The sequence below is a fragment of the Manacus candei genome, unplaced genomic scaffold, assembly GCF_025592945.1.
Source record: "Manacus candei isolate 608988 ecotype Guabito, Panama unplaced genomic scaffold, ASM2559294v1 h1tg000041l, whole genome shotgun sequence".
Lineage (NCBI taxonomy): Eukaryota > Metazoa > Chordata > Aves > Passeriformes > Pipridae > Manacus > Manacus candei.
Window position 1 is genome coordinate 4,101,306 of NW_026138089.1, and position 24,098 is coordinate 4,125,403.

Sequence of the window (24,098 nt, forward strand, 5' to 3'; positions counted from 1 at the left end):
CTGTGCAGCAGGCCCTTCCCCCAGTGCCTGCTCTTGCACATCACATCAGCAGCCAAGCTAAAAAGTGTGTTGGTTTCAAGACATCTGGATCAAATTCCACAAAAGATGAAAAACGGGACTCTTGCACAAATGTGGCTCCCACTGTAGCTTCATCCCAGAGCTTGCCCTGAGTAACGAGAGGCCCAAGGCAAAACAGCAGTTCAGAGAAGGATCCCTCTCGTGAGCTGAGGTCCAGAGCAATATTCTGGCTCACACACTGGGCAGGGAACCTAGAGGGAACCTTCCCATCCTCCTGTATCCTGAGCCATGCTGAGGCTTTAACTGTCTCTGCTTTTTGGCAGTGCTGTCCAAATCTGGAGAAGAACGCAATGGAAATGCCAAAAAATCTCCTAAAACAGGCTCAGAGCACTCAGGTACTGAGCAGTCCTGCTGAGGTCCCTAAGTGAGAGGCACAGCCTGAAACCTGGGAGCGGCTGCAAGGGGTGCCCAAGCTGGAGAAAAGGCAGATGGGGGGGAGCAAGGCTCAAGTGTCTCCTGAGAGGGCCTGACTCCATCCCCTTGTGGTATGGGAGTCAGATCAGGGAGGGAGAGTTGCGGGTGGCACTGCCTGCTGCAGGGATGGTTTTTGTCCATGTCCCTCGAAAGAGTGACTGGTCAAGCAGTGATGCTCCCCCCTGTGCTCTCCTCCTGACCATCTGAGTTTCATTCGGAGGGACAACCTGTCCCAAAGGATGGGAGTGTGCCTCCAGGCACCAGCACTGGGGGGAAACAGAGAATGTCCTGGTGGTATCAAACATACTGCAAGCTTACAAGTGGTGCAGAGGATGTGCTAACATTTGAATTTCTCCTGCAGAAGTGACTGTAGCAATGACCACACGTGTTCCCAAAGCCGAGCAGCACATTGAAAGTATTTTCTGTCGTGGAGTAGGCTGTATGATAGGCATAGTGATAGTCCTGGTTGCTGTGCCAGTTGGGATACTGTTGTGTACTGCTGCAATCTGCTGGTGGTGTGATAGAAAACGGTGAGTCATCAATCCCCCCACATCCCTGCTTCCTTCAAAGGCTGCTCACAGCCACAAAGCATTTTTAGTCAGGCTGCTGTGCAGCAGTGAGTTAGTGGCTAGCCATAAAACTCTGCTGAGTTTTCTGCTGTTGTCAGAGGCTTTAACTTGCCTTTTAATTCCTGGGTCTTCTCCTGGGGAGCCTGCTTGCACTGGAGCCAGTGTTTGTTCAAACTGAGCCTGCCTGGACAAGAGTAGCCTCCATGACCAACAGGCAGAGGCAAAGCAAGGTCAGGATGAGAAAGAGTGAGAGATAATACTGCTCTAAAAAGCAAGACATGCACTGGCACTTGCTGCTGACCAGTGAACCTGTCTGGAGGAATCCCCCTACTTAGTGGTGCCTTGAGGTGCAGGTATTCACCTTGACAGCTCCACCCATGGTGGTGAGCTTTGTCAGCTCTGGGCCCTGCTGTGGAGGAGAGTCCCTGTGTCCCACCTGCAACTTAGCCACCTCCTCTCTCCACAGGCGTCTCTCTGGAGACCGGCAGGAACGTGTTGGTCTGATCTCCCGCCCAGAAAGCCTGAACAGTTTATCTGAACCTGACCCACCACTGTAGCAGCCCTAAGAAACTGGCACATCTGATCCCTGAGCTGTCCTTGTTCCCCAGCCCTTCCTCAGCTGCACTGCAGCAGCAGCAGAAACTACCCAGCCCCAGCCACAACAGGAACAGCCTCGTCCACCCCCAAGCCTGCTGGCCCAGCCCTCCGGACAGAGCTGAGGGTGGGCTCATCAGGGAAGGGGTTGGGCTGACAGAAACATGACCCACAGCTTCAGGGATTGGCTCTTTTTGTCTGAATAAAAGGAACAGAATCATCACACAAGTGTCTCGGTAGCATCAGAATATCCCGAGTTGGAAGGGACTCACAAGGATCATCAAGTCCAACTCCTGGTCCTGCACACGACCACCCAAGAATCACACCATGTGCCTGACAGTATCATCCAAATGCTTCTTGAACTCTGTCAGGCTTGGTACTGTGCCCTGAGGAGCCTGTTCCAGTGCCCAAGCACCCTCTGGGCGAAGAACCTTTACCTGATATCCAACCTAAACCTCCCCTGACACAACTTCAGTCCATTCCCTCAAGTTCTGTCACTGGTCACCACAGAGAATAGATCAGTGCCTGGCCCTCCTGTTCCACTCATGAGGAAGTTGTAGACCATGATGAGGTCTCCTCCAGGCTGAACAAGACAAGTGACCTCAGCCACTCCTCAAATGGTTTCCTCTCCGGGCCCTTCACCATCTTTGTTGCCCTCCTCTGGACACCCTCTAAGAGCTTCACATCTTTTCTATATTGTAGTGCCCAAACCTGCACACAATGTTCAAGGTGAGGCCGCCCCAGAGCAGAGCAGAGCAGGACAATCCTCTCCCTTGACCAGCTGGTGATGCTTTGCCTGATGTCCCCCAGGACACGGTTTGCCCTCCTGGCTGTCAGGGCACTGCTGACTCATATTCAACTTGCCATTGGCCAAGACACTCAGATCTCTTTCTGTGGGGCTGCTCTCCAGCCTCCCATTACCCAGTCTGTGTGTACATCCCGGTCAAGTGATATCCAAACTCGTCATGCTGAAGGCTGGTATCAGAACATCGGATCTGACCTCTTGTTCATGAGCCAAAATAGCAAAATGGCTGAGGCATCCAGTATATTCAAAGGCTTCAAAAGACACACACTCCAATATACTGTAATTTCAAAACCCTAATTGCTGCTTGACTAATGGCCACTAAGTCACCACCCTGAATCTGAAGCTGTGCCTACACTAAGAATGGATCACTAATCATCTTCTCTTGTTGTTACAACAAATTGTTGTCACCAACAGCCACTAGACATGGATCTAAACTCCAAACTTTGCTACCAAAGCAAACTCCAAACACAAAGAAACTCTTCAGGAAGTTGGTGGACTGAGCTCTAGTCACTGTAATATGAGGCAATGAATTTAGTGGTTGTAACGGATTAAACCTAATGGCAATACGCAAATTTGTCCTCCTAGGAATAACAAAAGGCTTGTCTTGAAAAAGACACTGCTGGGAAGAGGTGAACAGCAATGATCCTGGGTGAGAGAAAACACTCATTGTTTTCCCACTCTAATTAAACAATTCTTTGACCTGGAAATAACATTTCTTTTGTTGGTTAATGCTAGATGGTGTTGGCAAATATCAAGAAGAATGCACAACAGATACAATTTTAATTAGAAGTGACTGGGAGACTAGGTTGACCAAAGAGCTTTTCAAAACTTCTTCATGGGGGAAAGGGCATGTATGCTATAGAGGAGATGGACAGCATGGCATGAGATATTTCTGTGTGGTCTCCAGAAGAACTATACATGCAATTCTTTAAGTATGGGTTAAAAGCAAAGAAGGACCATCCTCAGTGGTAAGGGTGAACAAGCATGGATATACTGAGAAAACAGGCTGGACCACAAAGACCTTCATCATGGATTATGGCTGTTGTTACTGATAAACATGCCCAAAGCCAGGAAGTGGTTTTTTTTCTCTTTTTTCAAGAAGACTCAAATACAACAGAAGTAGGAGTCCAGTTCAGGGAAATTATCAGGAAGTTATCTCCTAAGTAAGTTCCATCTTCTTTTCTTGAAGGAAATCTCACAGTTTTTGATCCCTGATGGGCAACAGTAACATTAAGGGACATGATGTTTCCTCAAGTAGTGTGAATTCCAAATACGAACCTTAGTCACCAGATTCTTTCCAACCAACAAGGGCCAGAGAAAGAAGCAAAAATTTTGCAGTATCAGAAATCACATGAGGGAATAAAAACCTTCACACATAATAAAGAAGAAACAGTGCAAAGTTACATGGCAGTACTGACAGGGCCCTCCATTTCAGTCTTACATATCATCTGTCCAACACAGGGAGAGCCTCTAGAGTATAACCGCCTGCAATAAGAAAAGTTTAAAAGTCTTGAGTAATACCACATGTATTAAACTGACAGTATGAATTATATTGGACTATATTCGATACTTTTTACAGAAGGAATGCTAATTAAAAGGATTAATCAATGTGTCTGTCCCAAACAACATGCATTCCTAATCATTCCTTCTGTTTTAGTTTTGGACAAATCTCCAGTGCTTTAGGTTCATTTAGGATTATGATTCCTTCCAGAGATTTTTTTTAAATACTGGAAATAAGTGCTATATATAGCATCCAAACCAACAAAAAATATTTTTGCTAGGATATTTTAATTTGAGGAAACAAATATTTAATAGAAATAAGCTGTAGAGTCTATTTCTTCTAAGTAGCTATTATGGATACACATTTTTAAAAATACATTATCTGGAAGTTACCTTCAAATGGAAATATGAAATAACTACTGCTTCACCATAAATCAGGACTATCATGACAACATTACAAGCCTAAGTAAAAAATAATAAATGCATAACCTTAGAAGGTTATTCAAACATTACTGGCATTTCTAGAGAAAGTAAAGACATAATACACCCTAGTGCAACTCTCATGTCATGTTGCATGTTAAATGTAGCACCACTCTAAAAAGTAATGTTCCCTGCAGGCAGAAAGATCACACTAAAGAATAAGGCATTTCTCTAAAACACATTCCAATTTCAAAACTCACGCAGTAGAGGAGGAAGTTATTTTTCTTTCTTAACCATAAAGAAATGGTTACCACTAACCATACCAATGGTTAGTCACATCTGATAAAAAAAAAAAACAAACAGAAACGCACCAGACCTGTTGGCCCCAGCCAGTATTGTACAGTGCAAAACTAAGTTTGAAATATTTAGAAGCTGTTTCATTGGGATGCATGAAACTCTGTGATGGTACAGTAGATTATCTGCTGCCCAAGCCAGGATTTTAGAATTTTAGCTCAGATGTTTTTCCAAGGGGAACACAAAGCATAGGTTGCATTTTCAGCAAAGTTTGTAATAAAGTCAAGCTTTTAGCTTTCAAATTAATACATTCAATGCACAATTCCCAGGGACAATAAATCATTTTAGAATTATATTCCTACATGTGTATGCAAATGGTATTTTCACACAGTAACTTCTTAAAGTAGAACTACCTCTTTAGATGCAATAACATTCTTTTCTGACTTCTGGCCAACTGATAGGTTCAATTCTTTTGCAGAATTGTTGTTCAGCAGGAAACACTGACCAAAACTCCAGAGCTCCAACATATTGGAAAAGAGAATAACATCAATTGTTCTACAATACTGATAATTTGTATTGTTAGAGACCAAGAAAATTAATTCTATATAGTTATAAAACTCTCATCTTAAAATACGTTGCTCCACTTGGAATAGATGTCAACAAATATAGAACTGTGTGCTGATATCACACATGTGAACAATGTTTTCTTCTTAAATGGCAAGAGGCCAGAAATAAACAAAAAGACCATCTTTGGGGCTTAAATGATGGTATATTGTAAAAAAAGTTGAAATAAATACCTCTTCACACAGTATCAAGTTACCAGCACAGAAAGATAAAGACTGATAGATTAATTAAAAATACGTTATGCAAGAATGTTAATGGCTTTACACTACCAGATTTCATCACTGTTTATAAAGCTCTTTTGTACCTAATTCCAGTGTTTATTCAGAAAAGTATAGTCCCTTGCTAAGGAGATACTTCCAGATGTCTGAAGTAAAATCACCCTGAGAGGTACAGCTGACTATGAGGAACAGGTAGGTTCCTCACAGGAAGGGACAGTAGTTTAACACTTAAAACCTTTTAAAACCCATCCGAAGCTAAATTTCACCGTGTCACTCACGCTACTAAGTACGACATTCATAAGTTTGTTCATTCTTTCCATACTCTCTCCAGCAGCAGAATTACTGTTTACTTATATACCTGGCTCAAGTACATAAGCTTGCCTAAAGAAGAGCCACAGTGAATTTCAAAGTAAGGAACTAAAGTGTTATATGTTATTTAATTTAGGGCAATCAAATGAAAAAAGAATAAATCAGGAAAAGACTATGTTGTGATAATACTTGTGGCTCTGTAGTCATGGGAATCTGCCACTGATACTTGCATATTAGGTGTGATTCAAGCAGTCATGCTAATATTTCAAGCAGTCATGCTAATATTTCAAGCAAGGTGCTAGAGCAAGATGCCTACAGATTTTACAGTAGCCTCTTGAGAGGTTTGTGTGCTAGGAAAATGCAGGTATCTGATTCCTATGACTAACCTGAGTAAGATCTGTTCTAGAAATAGCCCTTTCACACTTTTCTAAAAAAACAACCATCTCATATCACATATGGTTTCTATTACCTTCATAACTCATTGCACTGTGCACATTTCATTTTAGGCCTGAGTAGTCCATGTCTCTCCACTGGCTGTAACAAGAAATGGATTCTGCATTAAACAATTTAACTGACAAGCATTCCAAGACCTTGTTCAAGCAGCCAGGCAAAGGAAACCATATTGGAGATTGTTTTTGCTAAACTGCTTCAATAAATAATACCAACCTGTGTACTGAAGATGCATGGGGTGTCCTACATATAGCATGTCAATATGGGGTGGATGCTTTACCCTGATTAGCCTTGTTTGGTTCTCCAAAGAAGGAGTCACACAAAAGCTCGGAACAAAGTCCTTCTGGCAGTCCATGTTGGTTCGACAAACTTTGCTGGCTTCAATAACTTTTCGTGCTGGCAGACAGGCATGCTGCAAAGGGCATTTGAAATGATTATGAAAGTTAAAGGTATTTACCAAGGATCAGAATAAAAGAACTAAATATTCCTTTCTAGAGAAAAGATATGGTTCACTGATATCAGCCCATGAAGAGTTGAAATCTGATTTTTTTTTTAGTTTTTTTTTTTTTCAAATCCTGAAGAACCTCTACCTGATACATATTCAACCTTTCACTCCATATTTAGGAAGAAAGGGTGTGCACATACACCAAAATCAAAGCAAAGTATTTTTAGAAAGGTACACACCTGCATAACAAAAAACGAAGGCATCTAAACATAAGTCAGTGGTTTCTAATGGATGAAGTTTGCATCAACATACTTGTGACTTACCTGTATTAGAAGTTGTAGTCCTCATTGATCTAAAATCTCGTTTGGCCGAACAAAAGCTTATGTTCAGTAAATAAAACAACAAACCTACCAGGTATGTGATAGTTAAGAAACTATTCTCAACTAAGATGAACACGGGACTTAATGCAGTGCTGTGTCCTTATAACTCCTACCTATAACCCTACCACTCTACAGTCTGAAAGATCAGATCTTTCTTACTCCCGACAGGCCGAAGACAGTACAGCAGAAGGGAACAGGAAATTGGTTTTCCCCCTCATGTCTCTCATAAAAGCTCAGTGACACTTTTCCTTTTGTTCTTAAAACACAAGCAAGGAAAGTTCTTAATCTACTGTTAACCTTAGGACAAAAAAAAAAAAAAGTGATTTCTGACTTTTTAGCTTGATCATTACACTCGCCAGAAATGCCTGAGTGTCAGACACTCGCCATTAAGCTTGATACAAGCCCTTCCTATTCCAATGACAGGGAGAGGTCATGCACACTTTCAAATAGTCTGCATAGCACTGCAAAGACTATGTAAAATAATTGTTAAAAAACTCACAGCCAGTCTAAGGACACTTGAAAGTCACAAGGTCACAGGCTTCTGGATGCTTTTATTTCTTCTCTGTTCATAAGTAGCAGCTATGAGCTTAAAAATGTCAAGGTTCAGTGGGATAGTGATTTATCAAATCTTGCTGAACTCCAGGATGTTACCACTTACTGACATATTTCAAATGAACCGCTGGAATGTGCTCAATTCTTAGTGGTTAAATACCACAGAAACACCCTGGAGTGGGAAGCTTACCATCACAGAAACTGTAAACATAGCAGATTTGGAACAGACTTACTTGAATTTCTTTGAGTATTTATCACTAGAGATCAGAAAAATAACAAACTGGTATGTGTAAAAAAGTTTACACAGTTGATACTTGTGCTCTTTTTCTTGTAAAGAGAACCAATAGAAATATTCCATCACTGTCAATATGAAACATATTTTAACAAACATCTCTGTATTTTCATAGAGTCATAGAAGGGTTTGGGTTGGAACGGACCATAAAGGTCATCTTGATCCAATCCCACTGCCATGGGCAGGGATACTTTCCATTAGACCAAGTCACTCAGAGCTCCACCCAACCTGGCCTTGAACACCTTCAGGGATGGGGCATCAATTTATTCCTCATATCTAATCTAAACCTGCCCTCTTTCAGCTTAAAGCCATTCCCCCTTGTCCTATCACTACATGCCCTTGTAAAAAGTCCCTCCCCAGCTCTCTTGTAGCCCCTTTAGACACTGGAAGGCTGTTGTATTCTCTTTTGAAGGAAGTAAGTCAAAATCCTGCTGAGAAACTTTCACATGGCAAGAAAATGAACATGGTGAAAAAGGAATCAAATAGTGGCCCTCATTTTGAGAAACTGGGCAACTTCTAGGACTTTCTCCTGCATGTTTTTTGTTTAACTTAGGAAGCAGCACTACTGACTTCAAACAAAATAACTGAACAGGTAGTCCAGTGCTTTGCTCTGCCTGTGGTGCTCAATACCTTCAAAGACTGAAGCACTAAAATAAGCCAATTTCACCTTCTTCTCAAAAGCTGTTTTTTTCTCACCAGTTCTGCATCCAGGATACTGAAAATCAGTTAGGTGTCTTTTTGCCTGAAGGAATGAGGGCTCTTAAGATTTTTTATGATTCTTCCAGAGACTCTCTGATTGATCATGGGAAAAATCATAATTAATATTTTGTGGGGTTTTAAGCTGTAAATGGGGAGAATAATATACATATATACCTTTATTACAAACTGTAGATATTTTTAAGCACATGAGCATGCTGCATAAATGTTGGTAAATATTACTAATTAATTTAAATAATTTTAGATTTACCAAAGAGAATTAGCAGTTGAAGCAACTTACCAGATGGCTGTCCAACTTATTGCTATATGAAAAGCAAATGTCTGTGAGGCTGCTGTTATTACAACATTCAACTGTGCCATCGAGTCTTCTGTAGACTAAAGAACATAGGGATAGAGCAAATAGTTGATATTATAGTAACATCCTGAAAAAAAATTAATCTCTGAATAAAGCAAAACAACCATCCTGTAGCCTTTGAGAATTATAGTAATTCACACAGCATAGCTGACATTCACTCACAACTATAAAGAAGTTTTACCACCAATGTGTGTGAATGTTACATACTGATTTTTTCATCTTAATAAATCTCCTGGAGATACTGGGCATCTACCACTGCAGGGTTTTGAGCATTGTGAGTTACAAAAACCATTTTATTCATTGCCCCCAACTTGCATCAAGGTTTGGCATAGTAGCCACTACTGTACTGATGTCACTGGTTGGCTATGGAAATGACAAGGCCCAAAATATACTCTGTAAAATGTGAAAGCCTTTACAAGATTCAAATTCTGAAGGCTTTTCAAACCTTGAGGGTTGCAGCAGTGAATAAACAATGTTTTAAACCATGATTTAACTAGTTTGGAATCTTTGCACAGATGCTCTTTAAATGAAAGCAGCCTAACTAACTGTGCAACAACTGCTTAAAAACACACACACTAAACAATGCTCACTATAAGAACCTGTATAATAGCAACTGTAGTACCTTCTTTAGGAGAGCAGTAACATGGAGCTTTATGCCTGGGGCTTACAGGTGCAAGCACTGTACCATACAAACCTTTCTTCAAGTACCCTGAGGCTAAGAAACCACATAGATTTTTGAACAGTGAATGACCATGAAATTAGTTTCCTTATAAACTACATTGAAAACACTTTAATTTCAGGAAGGTCCTTGGAGATTGTTTTCTGTCTAGCTTCATACTCAGATAGTTTACTCTCCATTTGTTTTATGATCAAGTAGATGGGGTCCATTTGCTATATACATTTTTATTGATACTCTGTATTTATGTCAAGTTGTGAACTGTCAAGGTTTTGATAAATGACAGCTGCTAGAGACCAAACAGAGTTCATTTAATTTCAGAGGAATATTTCTCACTGCTGGAGGCTTATGACTCCAAAAATGCAGACAGACTAGTCTGATTAGAAGGCAGCAGTGGGGACAAAGGGCTGCTAACACAATAAAGCAACCAAGCTTGGAAGCAATACCAAGCCTCCAGTATTAAGCCTCTAGTATTTCAATCTAAATAGGACTGGTTCAACTGCAGAATATGCAGTTTTATTACCCATTACTCTGAAATTGCATTTCAGAGAACAGCAGAACCTTATCATACATATACCTACAGTGCCTGAGAATTGGTTCTTACCAGCCCTGCCCAGCTGAAAGCATGTGCCAAAGTTGCCCTCCTCTTCAGAGACATAATCCAAACTGTCAGGTTTCTAAAAGCAGGTTCTTACCCATACTCCACTAGTTTCCAGTTTAAATATTTATCTTAGTTCCAGCTGTAAGATTATTTTCCTTACATACTAAAAAAAAAAATTACCTTTTCAGTCTCACAAAAGTACTACAATGCATCAAACAAGGGTAGTCGAGTTGCCTGACCTCCTGTTTATTTCCAGTATGATGGAAAAATGCAGTGAAAATTCTAAAGCTCTGAATAGCATCATACAGGTTTTGCTCAGCAGTAGCCCCTTACCTTTGGAATTCAGTTTCCATGGATGCTTGCATGTAAGAAAGTCTAGAGAGCTTTAGGGCATGTCATGAGACATTCAGCCAATTTAACTTGACTGTTCTTTTTTGTTCTACTTAACTTTTGTTTATTGTTCTGGTTTAGTTCAGTTCACATTTCTTTTTTTTTTTTGTTTCTCAGGGGTAAGCCCTTATAGCAACAAGCACTCTAATGTATAAATGGAAACAGACTGACTTCCAGAAGCAATATGTGCAATCCAGACAAAACTGAGTTTATGGGCAATGACACAAAACCAGTCTAGTGAGACACATCAGAAGAAGTGACCATAATAAAGCACATCATTGGGTTAAGCCATACAATTTGCAATGTCACACTGATCAAAGCTGTAAGGTAATGCGTGGAGTTTACATCTGCAAAAGATCACGGAGTGATTTTAAGTTAACGGAACTTAAAATAGAGGAGATAATTGCATTACTGATAATAACCAAGTTTTGCAATATCCTGAAAAGGCAAATTTTATTATTCAGATCATACAGGGTATTTGTACAGGATGACTGAAAAACAAGAGAAATTCTTCTGTCTACCTTGTCCTCACTTTCAGATTTCACAAAACAGCACTGGTAACTGCTTAAGATGGGATAGCAGACTTGACTCATGAGAAATCTGACTCCAACAACAAATCCTAAATCCAAAACAGTCTTTTAAACATGATAAAATTAAAATATAAATTAATTAATACATAAAATAATGAGGAGAGCACCTAAAGTCATACCTCTAGTTGGAAAGCTTAATTGCTGTAGGGTGGCTGCACTTACACAGTAGCCGACCTGTGACTTCTCTGAAATGTCTCCCAGACAGGAATTCCAGTCTTCCACATTATAAACTGGGCAGTCTTGTAGGTTAGTGACAAGGTCTCCCACAAAAAGACCTCTTGGTCCATTGGCAGGAGAATCCTGAGAAAAACAGTGAAGTCAGCCATCTTATTGTAGTTAAAACTATACAGATTAGTTTACAGTTCTACTGAATAACTACAAAATCTTTAGGTTAAGATACTATTTCCCTTGAAACAAAATTCCTGACTCCACTAGAACCGATTATTTCAATTTATGATAAAAGCATTACAAAAAATACCATTCTTTACAAATAATGACTATTTAGTGCAAAGAAGGAAAAGGAAGAAAGGGAAGAAAGGAGGACCTCCAAGTGTCCCTAAGACCTCTTCAAATTTGAGTAATTGTTTTCATACAAGTTAAAATGGTAAGAAGCCCCACAACATATTAAGTTCAAGCAACTTAAATGAATACCCTGAAACTTTCAAGAAAGTGGTGTGTACCTATACTTTAAAAGGTAATAAAGCATTATAAATGTCACTCTCTCCCTCAGTTATATCAGTTAACTCTCAGATCGAAGAAAGGCTGAATCCTTTCAGCTGTGCTGTTCAACTATGCTGTATTTGATTAAGTCAGAAAAAAAATCAGGCCTTTCCAGAATCTCAGAAGTCTATCTCTACTTTGCTTCCAGCTGACTAAACAAGGAACTCAGCTCAAAATAATCTTTAACATTAAAACCAGACAACAGTAACTAGAGTGATAATGCAGTTTCCAGTAGATTTGCTTTGTGCCAATACTGAAAAAAAGTTAACCCCCCCAGAAATAAGCTGCAAACTCATCTCAAACACCTACACAGTTTTATAGTATGCTGAATAGTCTATAATTATTCACACTATGTTCTTTTATTTACTAATATTAAAATACATGAGACTAAGAAGAAAACTTTAAGCAAAAAGTTCAATATATTTGATTCTGCAGAGTGCTGCACTGACTAAATCTGATTGTGCTAATAAGAGAGAGAGATACATTTCAGGTCACAAAGCATATAATATGAAAACAGCAAAGACCTTTTCTTACCTCTGCAACCTCAGTGACAAGTGCCCCGACACCCGTGTAATAAAAAGGGAAAAGAATGGCTGGCAGCAGAAACAAAACCAAGAAACTGGCAACACCAAGAACAAAATTATGCCACACCCCTAAAAAGAAGCAAAAAAAAGATTCTAAATAAAAACTAATAACAAAGTTGGTTTTGAAATTTTTCTACAGCCACCTTCTAATTAACTTTCCTGAAATTGTTACTGTAAGAATGGATAAAAAGTTAATTAGTGTTGAACATAGGCATAAAAAAAGAATACATACATTATTACTTTACCAACTTTCGTTTCTATGATGCCACTTTGTAAGGAAGTTTTAGACAAACCTCTGAGCCCCTGAGAATTATACTATCAGAAAAGACAGGCAAGCAGTAAGTCCACTTCTAAGGTGTCATTCTACCACAGGGAGATTTCATCATGTACCATTACTTTTCTAAGTATGCAGTGAGCAGAACACCCAGAAGAAAAACTGGGCTTCTGAATCAATTATTAAAATACAGTTTCTATCTATAGAGTTGTCTTCAATCATAAATATAAAAAAAAAAGGAATGAAATGTAGTACTTGTCACCTTCTATCACAATAAACTGCTGAATTTATGAATAATGGGCTTATTTTTTTAATAAATGCTGTTTGCCCTAGTCAGCAAGATGTCTGAAATTTAGTGGCAATTCAGGATTTGTCATGGTTATCTCCATTATTTCAATTGAAATTATTACATGTATATGTGCCAAACGAGTTTAGAAAATTATTTGAAAAAAAGGCTTCTCTGACAAGAAAATCTGGACCTAAAACCACATCAAGAAATTAAGTTGTGCAATCAGTATTTCCTGACACATTATTCTGGGGAACATATTTGCAATTGCAATCTTTATAGTATATTGTTCTCCATAGGAGGAAATGAACGACTATCATAAGACACAGTTGGTTTTCATTATCAAAGCTTTATGGTTTTCCACATTCAGTACTGTTCCAATTTTCTCACTGAGTTTGTGTTCTTGCACAAACATTTTGTATGAACAATGCAGGAACACTGCAATGTTAAAGACTTCTTATTTCCTCCTTACAGTGCTTATTACGAGGAGTTTGATTCAATTCTGTATTTACAGTGCAGTTACAGGACAGGAATTCCAAAGCACAGGAATTGAAGTAAATATATCTAAAAATATATTTAACCTATCTTTCTTGAAGCATATATAACACAGGAATGGGAACATATGGCAGACTCTTATCTCCCCTCTCTATCTCTACATCTCACCTGGTCTTCTTTTACACTTCTAATTCTGCAGAAATGAGAGACATTTTTGAAGTACTTGAAGTAAGGGTTTGTTGCCATTTCCACTAGCAGACACTCCTCAAAGTAATTTCTCTTTCTATAGTTTTTAATTGCATCTCACTGAAAGGCAATCAGATAGAGGAAATGTTTCTGCAATCAGTACTCCTTATCCCACATACACACACATATGCGCGAACAGACACACAAGTGCAACAAATCCAAAAGCAGTAAGTAAATATTTTAACTTTATTGTTTTAACCTTTTTATCTTAAAAATATTTTTTCAGTTTAACACCTTAACAAAAGATAAAAATGAAAAATGGAAACAAAATTCCTTTGCAAGAGAGTGGCTGCTACAGAGAGAAAACTGAAAAAAAACAACCTCGTATTAATAAATAAGAAAGAGGTGATGGAATTGCTAGAGTGTGACAAGGAATACTTTCAAACAGCTGGAAAACATGAGCCTTACTGCCATAAATGACAGTTAGCTGTGTGGAATACAGCAGAAAAGTCTAAAATAGAAAGGTTTTAAACTCATCCCAGGTGATCCACAGAAAAATAAACATGCTCAAAATGAGAATACCTGTAGAGGCACACTGCTCAGTATACCTTCAACTTCATCTTGCTAAAACAGCCTCATCCTCAGATACTTAATTCCTTATATTTAAAATGGGACACTTTACACAACTCTTAAACCACCTTAAAATAATTTACGAATTATTAAATTTTTAAAAGATAATTACTTAAAAAAATATTTAACTCCTGTTTAAGATGAGACAAAATGTATTAAAATTATCTTAAAAAGTAATATAAATAATTGAACTAATTGCAAGAAAGTTCTGCACAGAAGCACTTTTCCTCTAGCAGGCATGAAATGATGTTCTAAATACTACAAGTCTTGCAGGAATGCTCATTTCCTTGAAGTCATGATGCCATCTGCTGTACAACAAATATACTGCTTAATCTCCAAAGTATAGGTGGAGTATTTAGTGTTGTCCTCTACTCTAGCTCTGTTACTTGGCTGCCATACAAAAATCTGAAAGCATGTCTCTGTAAATTCAAATCTTCTGAACACTGAGAATAGGCTCATTCAAATGTTCTGACAATTAAAACAAATTAGTCGTTTACTGAGTAACACATTTTATCATTATCAAATATCCTAGTTCTGAAACATATCAATCATTAACTGTAAAAAAAGGCATGTATTAGTTATAACTAAACTGAAAACAAGCTGTTCATGCTAGCCAGTCTTGCAATGTGCTTGCTCCTTACCTTGTATTACCCTATTTCAGGTTTCCCAAGAAACATGACAAATTACTATAAGTGTTTGCTTGCCATCAAAACATGCAAACAATTATTTTCTATTACAGCTTAGCATCTAATTTTTCTAGATAATTTCTCAGGAATCTATGTAAGGAACCATTTTGAAAATCAATGTCTTTTCTTTCGGTTCTGTTCACTGAAGCTGAAAATGGAAATTGATTAATTTGATAAATTTGGCTTCATAAAAATTAGCTTATTGCAGTGAATTATTTTTGTTGATTAGAATTTTGGAATATAGATATATTAACTTACCTAACATTTGTAATTATTTACTTGATTTATGAAAGCTTGAAAACAAGTTTGCTAAAGGCTTCTGTATGTCTACACCCTATATGATGTTTTAGATACAATATTCAAGAAACAATGCTAGAAACTAAACATTAGAACAAGCTGGCTGCTAGCCTACTGTCCCCTGCAATAGAAAATCATCAGTATCAAGAACTAAACCAAGATAATAACTTCTCTATCTCCGTTTAAGTTGTTTGGGAACCACTTTTGCCTATAGGAATAATCATACAAGTGGTTCAGGCAGAATAACGCAGTCTCAGTTTGACTTTCCAGAGCAACAGGGTTCTACTTCCCAGCAGCCAGAGACTTCAAAAAACATCAAGTCAAAACTATCTGTAGGTTATTTGGAGCCATAACCTATGATTCATTTTGGACAATTGTGTTTTAACCTTTATTTCTTCCTGATGGTAACATCAAAACACAGTGACCGGTATAATAACACAACTCACAGGTCAATGAAAATCACTTACAATACTACTGAAAAATAGATTGCTCCTATTGCAGAAAATGGTACTGAATTGCTCAAGGATGTTCACCTGTGACAGCAAGTTGTGTTCTTACACCACATCTTCTGACTGAGTATTTTCCAGCTCGTGTGCTCCAAGGTTTTGTTACTTAGGCCATATGACATGCAAAAAAACCCCACACAACAAACAAACAAAAAAGACAAAAAGGTGCTTCTGCACCTGAGCTGGTGTAAGAGCTTTTTCTAATGAGAGGAAGGTCAGAAACTACATTTTTTCCCCAACCACACAACTGGAATTTGTTATGCACAACTATTCTGAATCAGATCTAGAATATAATGTTTTTCAGGACAGGAAATTGGTACTTATTTAAGACACTAGAAACAGACATCTCTAGCCCAGAAAGCAGCACAATATGGACAGTGATCAAATGATTTTCTGAAATGACAATGTAGGTTCAGAACAGAAGGATCATCTTTAGGTAAAGAGAAGCTTGGGTACTTCTTCATTCTAAACCTTAAATGCTCTATCAAAGATTCAGAAATGATGCCTGTAGAATAAGTAACAGTGCTAAGCAAAGATTTAATTAAAAAGCACAAACTATTACCTGCACAAAATATCCTTAATTGCTGGACAGGAGATATCAGTTGCAAGTGAGTTGTGAAAAGGTCAACAAATGCTCCAGGATAGACAATGAAGATAAAAATCCCAAATCCATTAAATCGTACTTGTTCTCTTAAAAAGAAGAAAAGAAAAATGTAGTGGTGTTACTGCAAATAAACAAAAGAAAAACTGAGAGATTCTACATAGCACATGTATTTTTGACAACAAAAATAATTAAAATATAATTATAAATGAAATTATTTTTCATAATACCAAAAACTGAAAGATAATTAAACTACAGAATGTTTTCTGCAGTAGTTGCCATGTTGAAGCAGCACTCATCTGTGAGTCTGGTAAAAAATAAAGGATAAGGTCAGCTTCCTTTCTCCCAGTAATACATGAAATACTTTTTTTTAAAAAACCACCTACTTTCAAGTTAAAATATATTTTAACATTTGGGGTATTTTTTTTCTTTTAAGTAAAAAAAAGGCAGCCTGTAGGAAGCAGTTTCAAAGTCATCTATGAAAAATTATCTGCAAGAAGCAATTGCTTCCCTTTTAAAGAAACATTTATAGATTTCTGGAATTTACAATTTCTTTGTTTCTCCTAAACCAAATTTAGAATAAATTGTAAACTAATAAAAATGAGGGAAATGTAATCTGAAAAAATGAAAACAATTCGAGAGGTTAAAAGGACAAATGCTAATGACCTTCCAACGCTTAATATTCTACGATTCTATGATTCTATTTAAATATATTAGTAGCTGACAATATCATACAGATAATATTTTTTTTCGCAGGTTTTACAATTGCTTTTAAGTGGAATGTTTTGGAACAAATACATTAAGTTTTTCTGAAGCTAGAAATTTCGTTAGGCATGAGACAATCATGTAACAAGACAAACCAGGCACAGATCAGCTAATACCATATCTTTACTGAGACAGTATACTGGATATAACATTTTATTTATTCACATTTATTTGCTTACTGTGTATATATAAAGAACAGAAGTACAAAAAATTTTTCAGAATGAAGTCATACACTAATTCTGTGGAGCTAACTCACCAGACTCACCCATGCTACCAATTAGTAACAGCCACTCTAACACCTATACATGATTTCATGACTTGGGTAGAAGGCACAGAGTGAAGAAGAAGATGACATTTTTTTTGGTAAAAGCCTCGACTAAGCTAAGGATCAAATATTTCAAGCTCTTGTAGTTCACTGCTAATGTTACCTTGCACTGAAGTTGCCAAAAGTTTATTAGATTTCAGGAAGGCTAAGTGACTTGCCAGAATAATGAAATTTGCCCACAGCTATTTAGTAAAGCCTAGACCCTGAGGATTTACAGTAACAGCACTATAGACCCAACTGGTCTAGGAAGAAAATAAAGTCAAGCAGAAAACAGCAGTAGCAACATTGGCTGCCAAGGTATACACTGGACAAACTAATTTCTCTCCTGGAAACAGCTGGGAAACAATTTTTTGACAAAAACATAACCCAAAATTGAATATTCAGAACGTTTGCTCTAGATCTTGAATAAAGATATCAGACATAAGCATTGTTCTTTCTATTTGAAAAGAGCTCTGTAGTTACTCCTAGCTTCTCTGCAGTCAGTCAGCAAAATGTAAGAAAATTTTGTTGTTTCTTCCTGTGGTGGGATGAGCAAGAGCAAGAGCTTCATCTTCTATGGAAAAATCCCTGTGACTATTTGGGGGAATAAAGCTGAAAGACAAACAGAGCATACGAAACACAGAGTCCCAAGCCACCCCTTTAATTGAGAACTTTTGAGGTTATAAAAAAAGGGAGTAATGGGGGAAAATGAAGTTGTTTGCTCAAGAACATCAGAGAAACAACTTAGGGCTTCATGCTCATAGGACAGATAATGATGCTGTCCAGGAGAAACAAGGAAGACACCTGAATATCAGTCCCAGTAATCACCATTCAGCCTTCTTCTGCTGGAGTGGCATTTAACAGTAATGACTAAACTTGTCAAATAAGTTTTGTGAAGTAATCATCATAGTTAAGGACATTAAAAAGACAATTTGATCAGAATTAATAAATCCCTGACATTAACGGGCAAATCACATTTGACTGAGTTATTGCTTCAACTCGTTCATATGCTACTTCACAAGCCATGTTTAAACAAACAATTTAAGATCCATTTTAAAGTATCGTGCAACAGTACATGGGTCCTCTTCAACTGCCACAGGTGCAGAAATGAAATTGCTCTGTGAAAAACAGGACCGCTTAAAAGAAGTATGATTTTAAACCCAATGCAGCACTGTATATTTGCAAAGCAGAAGTCCTTTCTCATTATCTGTAGACACTGCATTAAAACGCTATCCTTAATTGTACATCCTTCCAAACTTAAAATGTAAGGAAGCTATGAAATACAGACTGAACAGTCTCTCCAGATAAACCAAAACAGTGCTAACAGCATTCTCGGGTAACTGCTCTGGAATATTAGGCTTTGTTGATAGAGAGTAGGAGAAAAGCAATTTGTGTTTACCGAATAGCTGCCACCCCATGGCCGACTTCATGTATCACACCGCTGATGAGGATTGTAGAGAAGAAATAGGTCAGCTGGCTGACAGGCAAATTGACACCAGGCACCTGTTGATGTGGGCATGACAACAAAACAAAACACAGGAGGAAACCAAGAGGTACAAAGACGAATCCTTTTACCTCTAAAATTCCTGCTCTCAGCTTCCTCAGATCCACAACAGCACAGGGGTTGTTCTCATGCAACAGTATCACTTTGTACCTCTTTTCTCAACTTATCCAATGTATTGTAACATATATTAAATATATATCCTTTTGTTGAATGTTAAATAGCTCTCCAGGCACAAAAGCCTTCTCCCTGCTCTATTTATTCCCCACAGCCCTGACCAAATGTGTCCTACACTATATTAAGCTTGAGTTCATAAAAACGTACGCAGAATTCCACTCAAATGAAACAGGCTTGGCAATTCTGAGCTTACTAAAATTCTTAGTTCACAATTTCCCGCAGCCTGTCATGTAGCTATAGAGAAGATCCACCCCCTAAAAGAAAATAATAAAAATTGTATGGCACTTAAAACACTATGAGCTGTAAAAGTTAAAAAGTGACTGAACAGTCTCCCTTCTCTCTCCCCATACAAATTACAAGATTATCCCAAGTTTACAGGGTCAAAATAAAGGTAATTTTCACCGATTGTTTTCATCTATGTAGTTTTGGTTGTCTACATATGGCAATTTAACCTTAAAAAAACCCACTTGAAACGAGCATAGTATTTTAATTTACATAAGACAAAATATGCAGGCCCCTCATATTCTTCCTGTTGGTGGATTCCCACCACTCACCAGGTCCCTCATTGCACTAGTTACGAGACACCAGCTGCTTCCAGACAGGCTTCAGTGCAGTCACTTCTCAAAGAATTAGGAACCAACCCCTCTTTCCTGCTGATGGACCTTCATCCTGCTCAGTTCCACCTCCCCTCAGGGCCATGCTGCAGTGGCACAACAAGGCCACTCCTGCTGCTTCTCTGGGGCAGTTCTCTTGTCTGCTCCACAGCTTTTTCCACTGGAGGCAGGGTGCAGTCCACTGCAGTCACTAACAGCTGATGTGAACACAACTTGAATTGCAATCCAGTGTCACAAAAGAGATACTATAGTCAAAAATTTCTGGCCTGTTTATAGGACTCTATAAAAACCACCCCTGTGGCAACCCAAAGGGTGCAGATCCAACTGCAGATCCAGAGCAGGTTTGATTCTACCTCCATTCAGTTCTGCACATTCCACACTTACATGCATTCACCTACCCATGCAGTAGAACTCTACAATAGGCTGAAATAGCTAAAATAAATCCTTCAAAAGACTGTTTTCATTAATGTTAATAATTCCACAAATTCTGTCCAGAGTGTGATCATGACTAAGATATTTATCTTAACTGGTACGACTGTGGTACCTCACTGGATAAAGACACCTGCTCTCCATTCTTTGAGCATCCCTTGGTTGTATTGCAGCATCAGCTGCTGGCACTAAAGCATTTCCAAGTGGTGTTGCCAGTGGCCATCTGCAACGAGAGGACAGACAGCCATAGCAAGAGTTGCCATCTCAATACCACCAGGAATATGGCCTGCTAGAACACAGCACCCTGCTTTCAGACTTCACATCAAAAAAGCTATTTTCAGATTCACCTAAAACAGAAGCTACCTCTCATGAAGGGTTCTGAAACCAATAGCAGTATTTTGTAAAAAAGCATGTCATCTTATATTTTATAGTCTTCTGGAAATGCCTTTAATAAAAGAAGATCTTTTGCTAGTAACTGATCTGCCTCCTTCCTATTTGTGTCAATAGGCAACCAACATGGGGGAAGCTGAAGAAAAACAGCCCAGTTACCTATAGTTAAGTATTTTAAACAAAGTACATGACTGACCAAAAGAGAAAGGGTACAAAAATCTTAATAAAACATAAGCAGAATTGTTCCTCCCTCTCTCCATAGCCAAAGGTTAAATGGTTAAACAGATTTATGCCACAGGCTAAAGTTAAGTTAAAAAAGAAAAAGTGGTGTGTTTTGTTGTTTGTTTTTTTTTAACTAACTCATTCTCCTCCAGGCAGTCAAATACAAGTAAATAATTAAAATGAGAAGGTCATCCTCAGTTGTTCTTCACCTCTTAACAACCATAAATGAGTCACTGTTTTGTGTCAACTTATGCTAGCTCATTCCCCTTAAAAAGAATACTGAAACTCATTAAAAGCAGAATTATACAACTGTGACCATTCAGGAACAAAAGAATGAGGTAGGAAAGGAAGAGTTAAGTTAGAAGTAACTATATCCCCATACATGACATTACATTATCCCTATATAGTAAATTGTTCTCAGTGCCAGTCAATGCTCGGTTTGAATACAGTCATATTGCCACAGGCAGTCACTAAGGAATCAATTCCACATTGAATTGCAAACATTGCCCTACTTTTCTTCTTTCATTGTTTCAATTCACACCAGATTAATTCCAAAGGCTCATCTTTACTTTGGCTGTCTCTACGTTATTTTCTCCAAAGAGCAATATATCGACAAAGACCACTTTACTCTGGTGTCACAGAAGTGGATAGATTCATATAATGATTTCAGGAAATGAAGATGTAAGGGAGGCTTTTCTTACTCCAGAATGTAATAGACACACATGGTTAGGAGAGACCCCGTTGGCACGTAAATTAAAAATTTTCTGTCTCAAGTTCCACTTGTGCTCTATGGGATGCACATTCCTGTCTGTTTCTGGAAATAATTCAGGAGCAGGCTGTGGAGTGGGTGATGGCAGTGGCAGTGCCAGCAGTTGTCTCTCAGATCTCACTGCCTGTTTTTGCCAACACATTCTGCATTCGCTATATTCACCTGCATGTGTGAAACAGACCGAGCCATCCAAAGGCACCAGGTTTATGGCACATGCTAATAATAATCAGGCTTCCTGCACTCATGTAATTTTTTAAGTCTAGCTCCATGCAGTTGGTTTAACATTTACAGGACGGTCTATTATGGCGACAGAAAAATCTCAACTTCTGTTCACCGGAAAAGCTGAGTACTTAGAGTAAAATGCCTGGGCACCCCTGCTCTAAGCCATGTAGCAGAAGGCAGAGAAATCTCACAGGACCTTCCGCAGTTCTGGAAAATGACCACACATTTTGGCCAGATAACACTCCTGGGGTACAAAAGGTGGGTAGGAAGCCTTCCAGATTAAAACTGTTGTAAGGCAATGCCAGTTCTTCCATTACTGCCTTACGTAGATATAAGAAAGACAGAATGTGAAATACATTCTGTTCTAAAACCATACAATATATTGTCCAGCATCAGAAATCCTTAAAAGAATTAAATACATTGTTATTAGGCCTTTAACTAGATACTGCTGGAAACAGCACTTTAAATTTCAGATTGTAAATTAGGTCATAAGTCGTTGAACAATCAAAAAAAATGCCACCTCCTCACTAATAAATCTTTGCTTCTACCATCACAAAAGGCTCTTTGCACTTCTTCTCCACTGATGTTTTCTATTGTAGTAGATGAAACAGACTTGTCTGTTCCTGTGAACTCTACACTGCACAGCTCACAGGAGGCAAATTCTAAGCTCTGTTTTATATTCTTAGTACTATAATTTAGGGTTTTTCAAAATGACTAGCCAATTCCCACTCCTGAGAATTTTTAATATAAACTCTTCCGTGTTTGCCTTCATCTGCCCTCTGTTACTTTACCCACTCCCCATTTTTAAGGCCGATAACAAACCAGGACATTTTCATGTAGATGAACATCAAGAGTTTGGTTATTCTTGCATGGGAATATTTAAGCATCACATACCCCATTAAGAAGCTGCTTTATATCACAGTTCTCACATAAAGACCTGAGGAGAGCACACTTACCACGACCTGCAGCATACGATCGTTCTGGGCCCTCGGTGCCTCTGTGAGCATCTGTGTCAGTGTCTGCATCAGTGTCTTCCCGAGGAGAATAACAGAGCCAAACATGGCAACTATTCCAAACACCATTCCTACGCTGAACCTACAAAGAGAAGCAATTAGTTTAGCAATCCACAGCCACAAGAAGATGGGGTGTATATAGCTGCTTTATAGCACAACTTAGCACACAAAACACAGGGCAACACTTTGCTGCTACTACTATTCATGTATCAGCAATCCAGTACAAAAATATTACCTAAAAGAAACAAATAACAATAATTATATAGTAATATATAGTGTATATATATATATAACACTAATAACATACAATATTTTCCATGGTTAATAAATGTTTTACATCAGACCACATCTTGATAAATTTTCTAATATTTTTATTCTCTTCTTACACATTCTAAATTGTATTCTGCTACCCTGTAACCTGCCTTTAGCTATAATTTATAAACATAACTAACAATGTATAATTGACCAAGCTGCACCACACCATCACACATTTAGAGACCTGGACCAAATGATGGGGTAGCTTACAAAATTATAAGCTTTTTCAATACATTTTGCATCTTTCTTATAAACAGTAAGAAGTGCTAAATGGGACTCAAATCTTTTTTAAAGAACAACTAAAAGGTACAACTGCAAGATCAGATTAACATCAATTATTTAAACAACATTGTTTTTCTCATCAATTTAGTTTTCATTAAAATCAGTGTTGAAAATAATTTCAATTCATGTCACTCCATCTAGTGGCAAACTTTTATTCAGCATTATTATTTTACACTGTACCATAGCTGAAGGATGTGATAACATTTATTTTCTAACTAAAACACTTCTCCAGCAGTCCTCCTTCTTCTCACAATAGCATAGCTATTCTCTTACCATCCTTAATGAAGCTCACTGGGAATTAGTAGATTTATTTTAAGCAACATGTACTTGTAATGTTAATTAAAGAGACCAGGGAAAACACTATACTGTAATAAGTTATATGCATTACAAATTGTAATTGATACAGAACTATTTCAGACTGATTATTACAAAATCATTACATACCAGAGAAACCAAAATGAAGCAGAGCTTCTCTTTTATTACTATCTCACTGAGGGTAGCAATAAGGGAAATGAAAAGAAATTCAAACCTTACTCATTTTATATTTTCAGAGCAGA

General features: G+C 38.0%; 1 protein-coding gene across 3 annotated transcripts in view; it reads right to left on the reverse strand.

Moving 5' to 3' along the window:
- The window catches only part of MBTPS2 (membrane bound transcription factor peptidase, site 2), a 37,680-nt gene that overhangs the window by 7,824 nt on the left and 5,758 nt on the right, over positions 1 to 24,098 (reverse strand). For 2 of the 3 annotated variants that reach the window (XM_051794884.1, XM_051794883.1), the window contains exons 3-9: positions 22,888 to 23,026; positions 19,007 to 19,110; positions 16,500 to 16,627; positions 12,528 to 12,646; positions 11,393 to 11,573; positions 8,942 to 9,036; positions 6,492 to 6,687 (exon numbers count right to left, since the gene is read on the reverse strand). In XM_051794884.1, the coding sequence (XP_051650844.1) occupies positions 6,492 to 6,687; positions 8,942 to 9,036; positions 11,393 to 11,573; positions 12,528 to 12,646; positions 16,500 to 16,627; positions 19,007 to 19,110; positions 22,888 to 23,026 (962 nt within the window). Of the gene's footprint in view, positions 1 to 6,294; positions 6,360 to 6,491; positions 6,688 to 8,941; positions 9,037 to 11,392; positions 11,574 to 12,527; positions 12,647 to 16,499; positions 16,628 to 19,006; positions 19,111 to 22,887; positions 23,027 to 24,098 lie in introns of all 3 variants that reach the window. The other variant, XR_007905798.1, reaches the window with a different exon arrangement.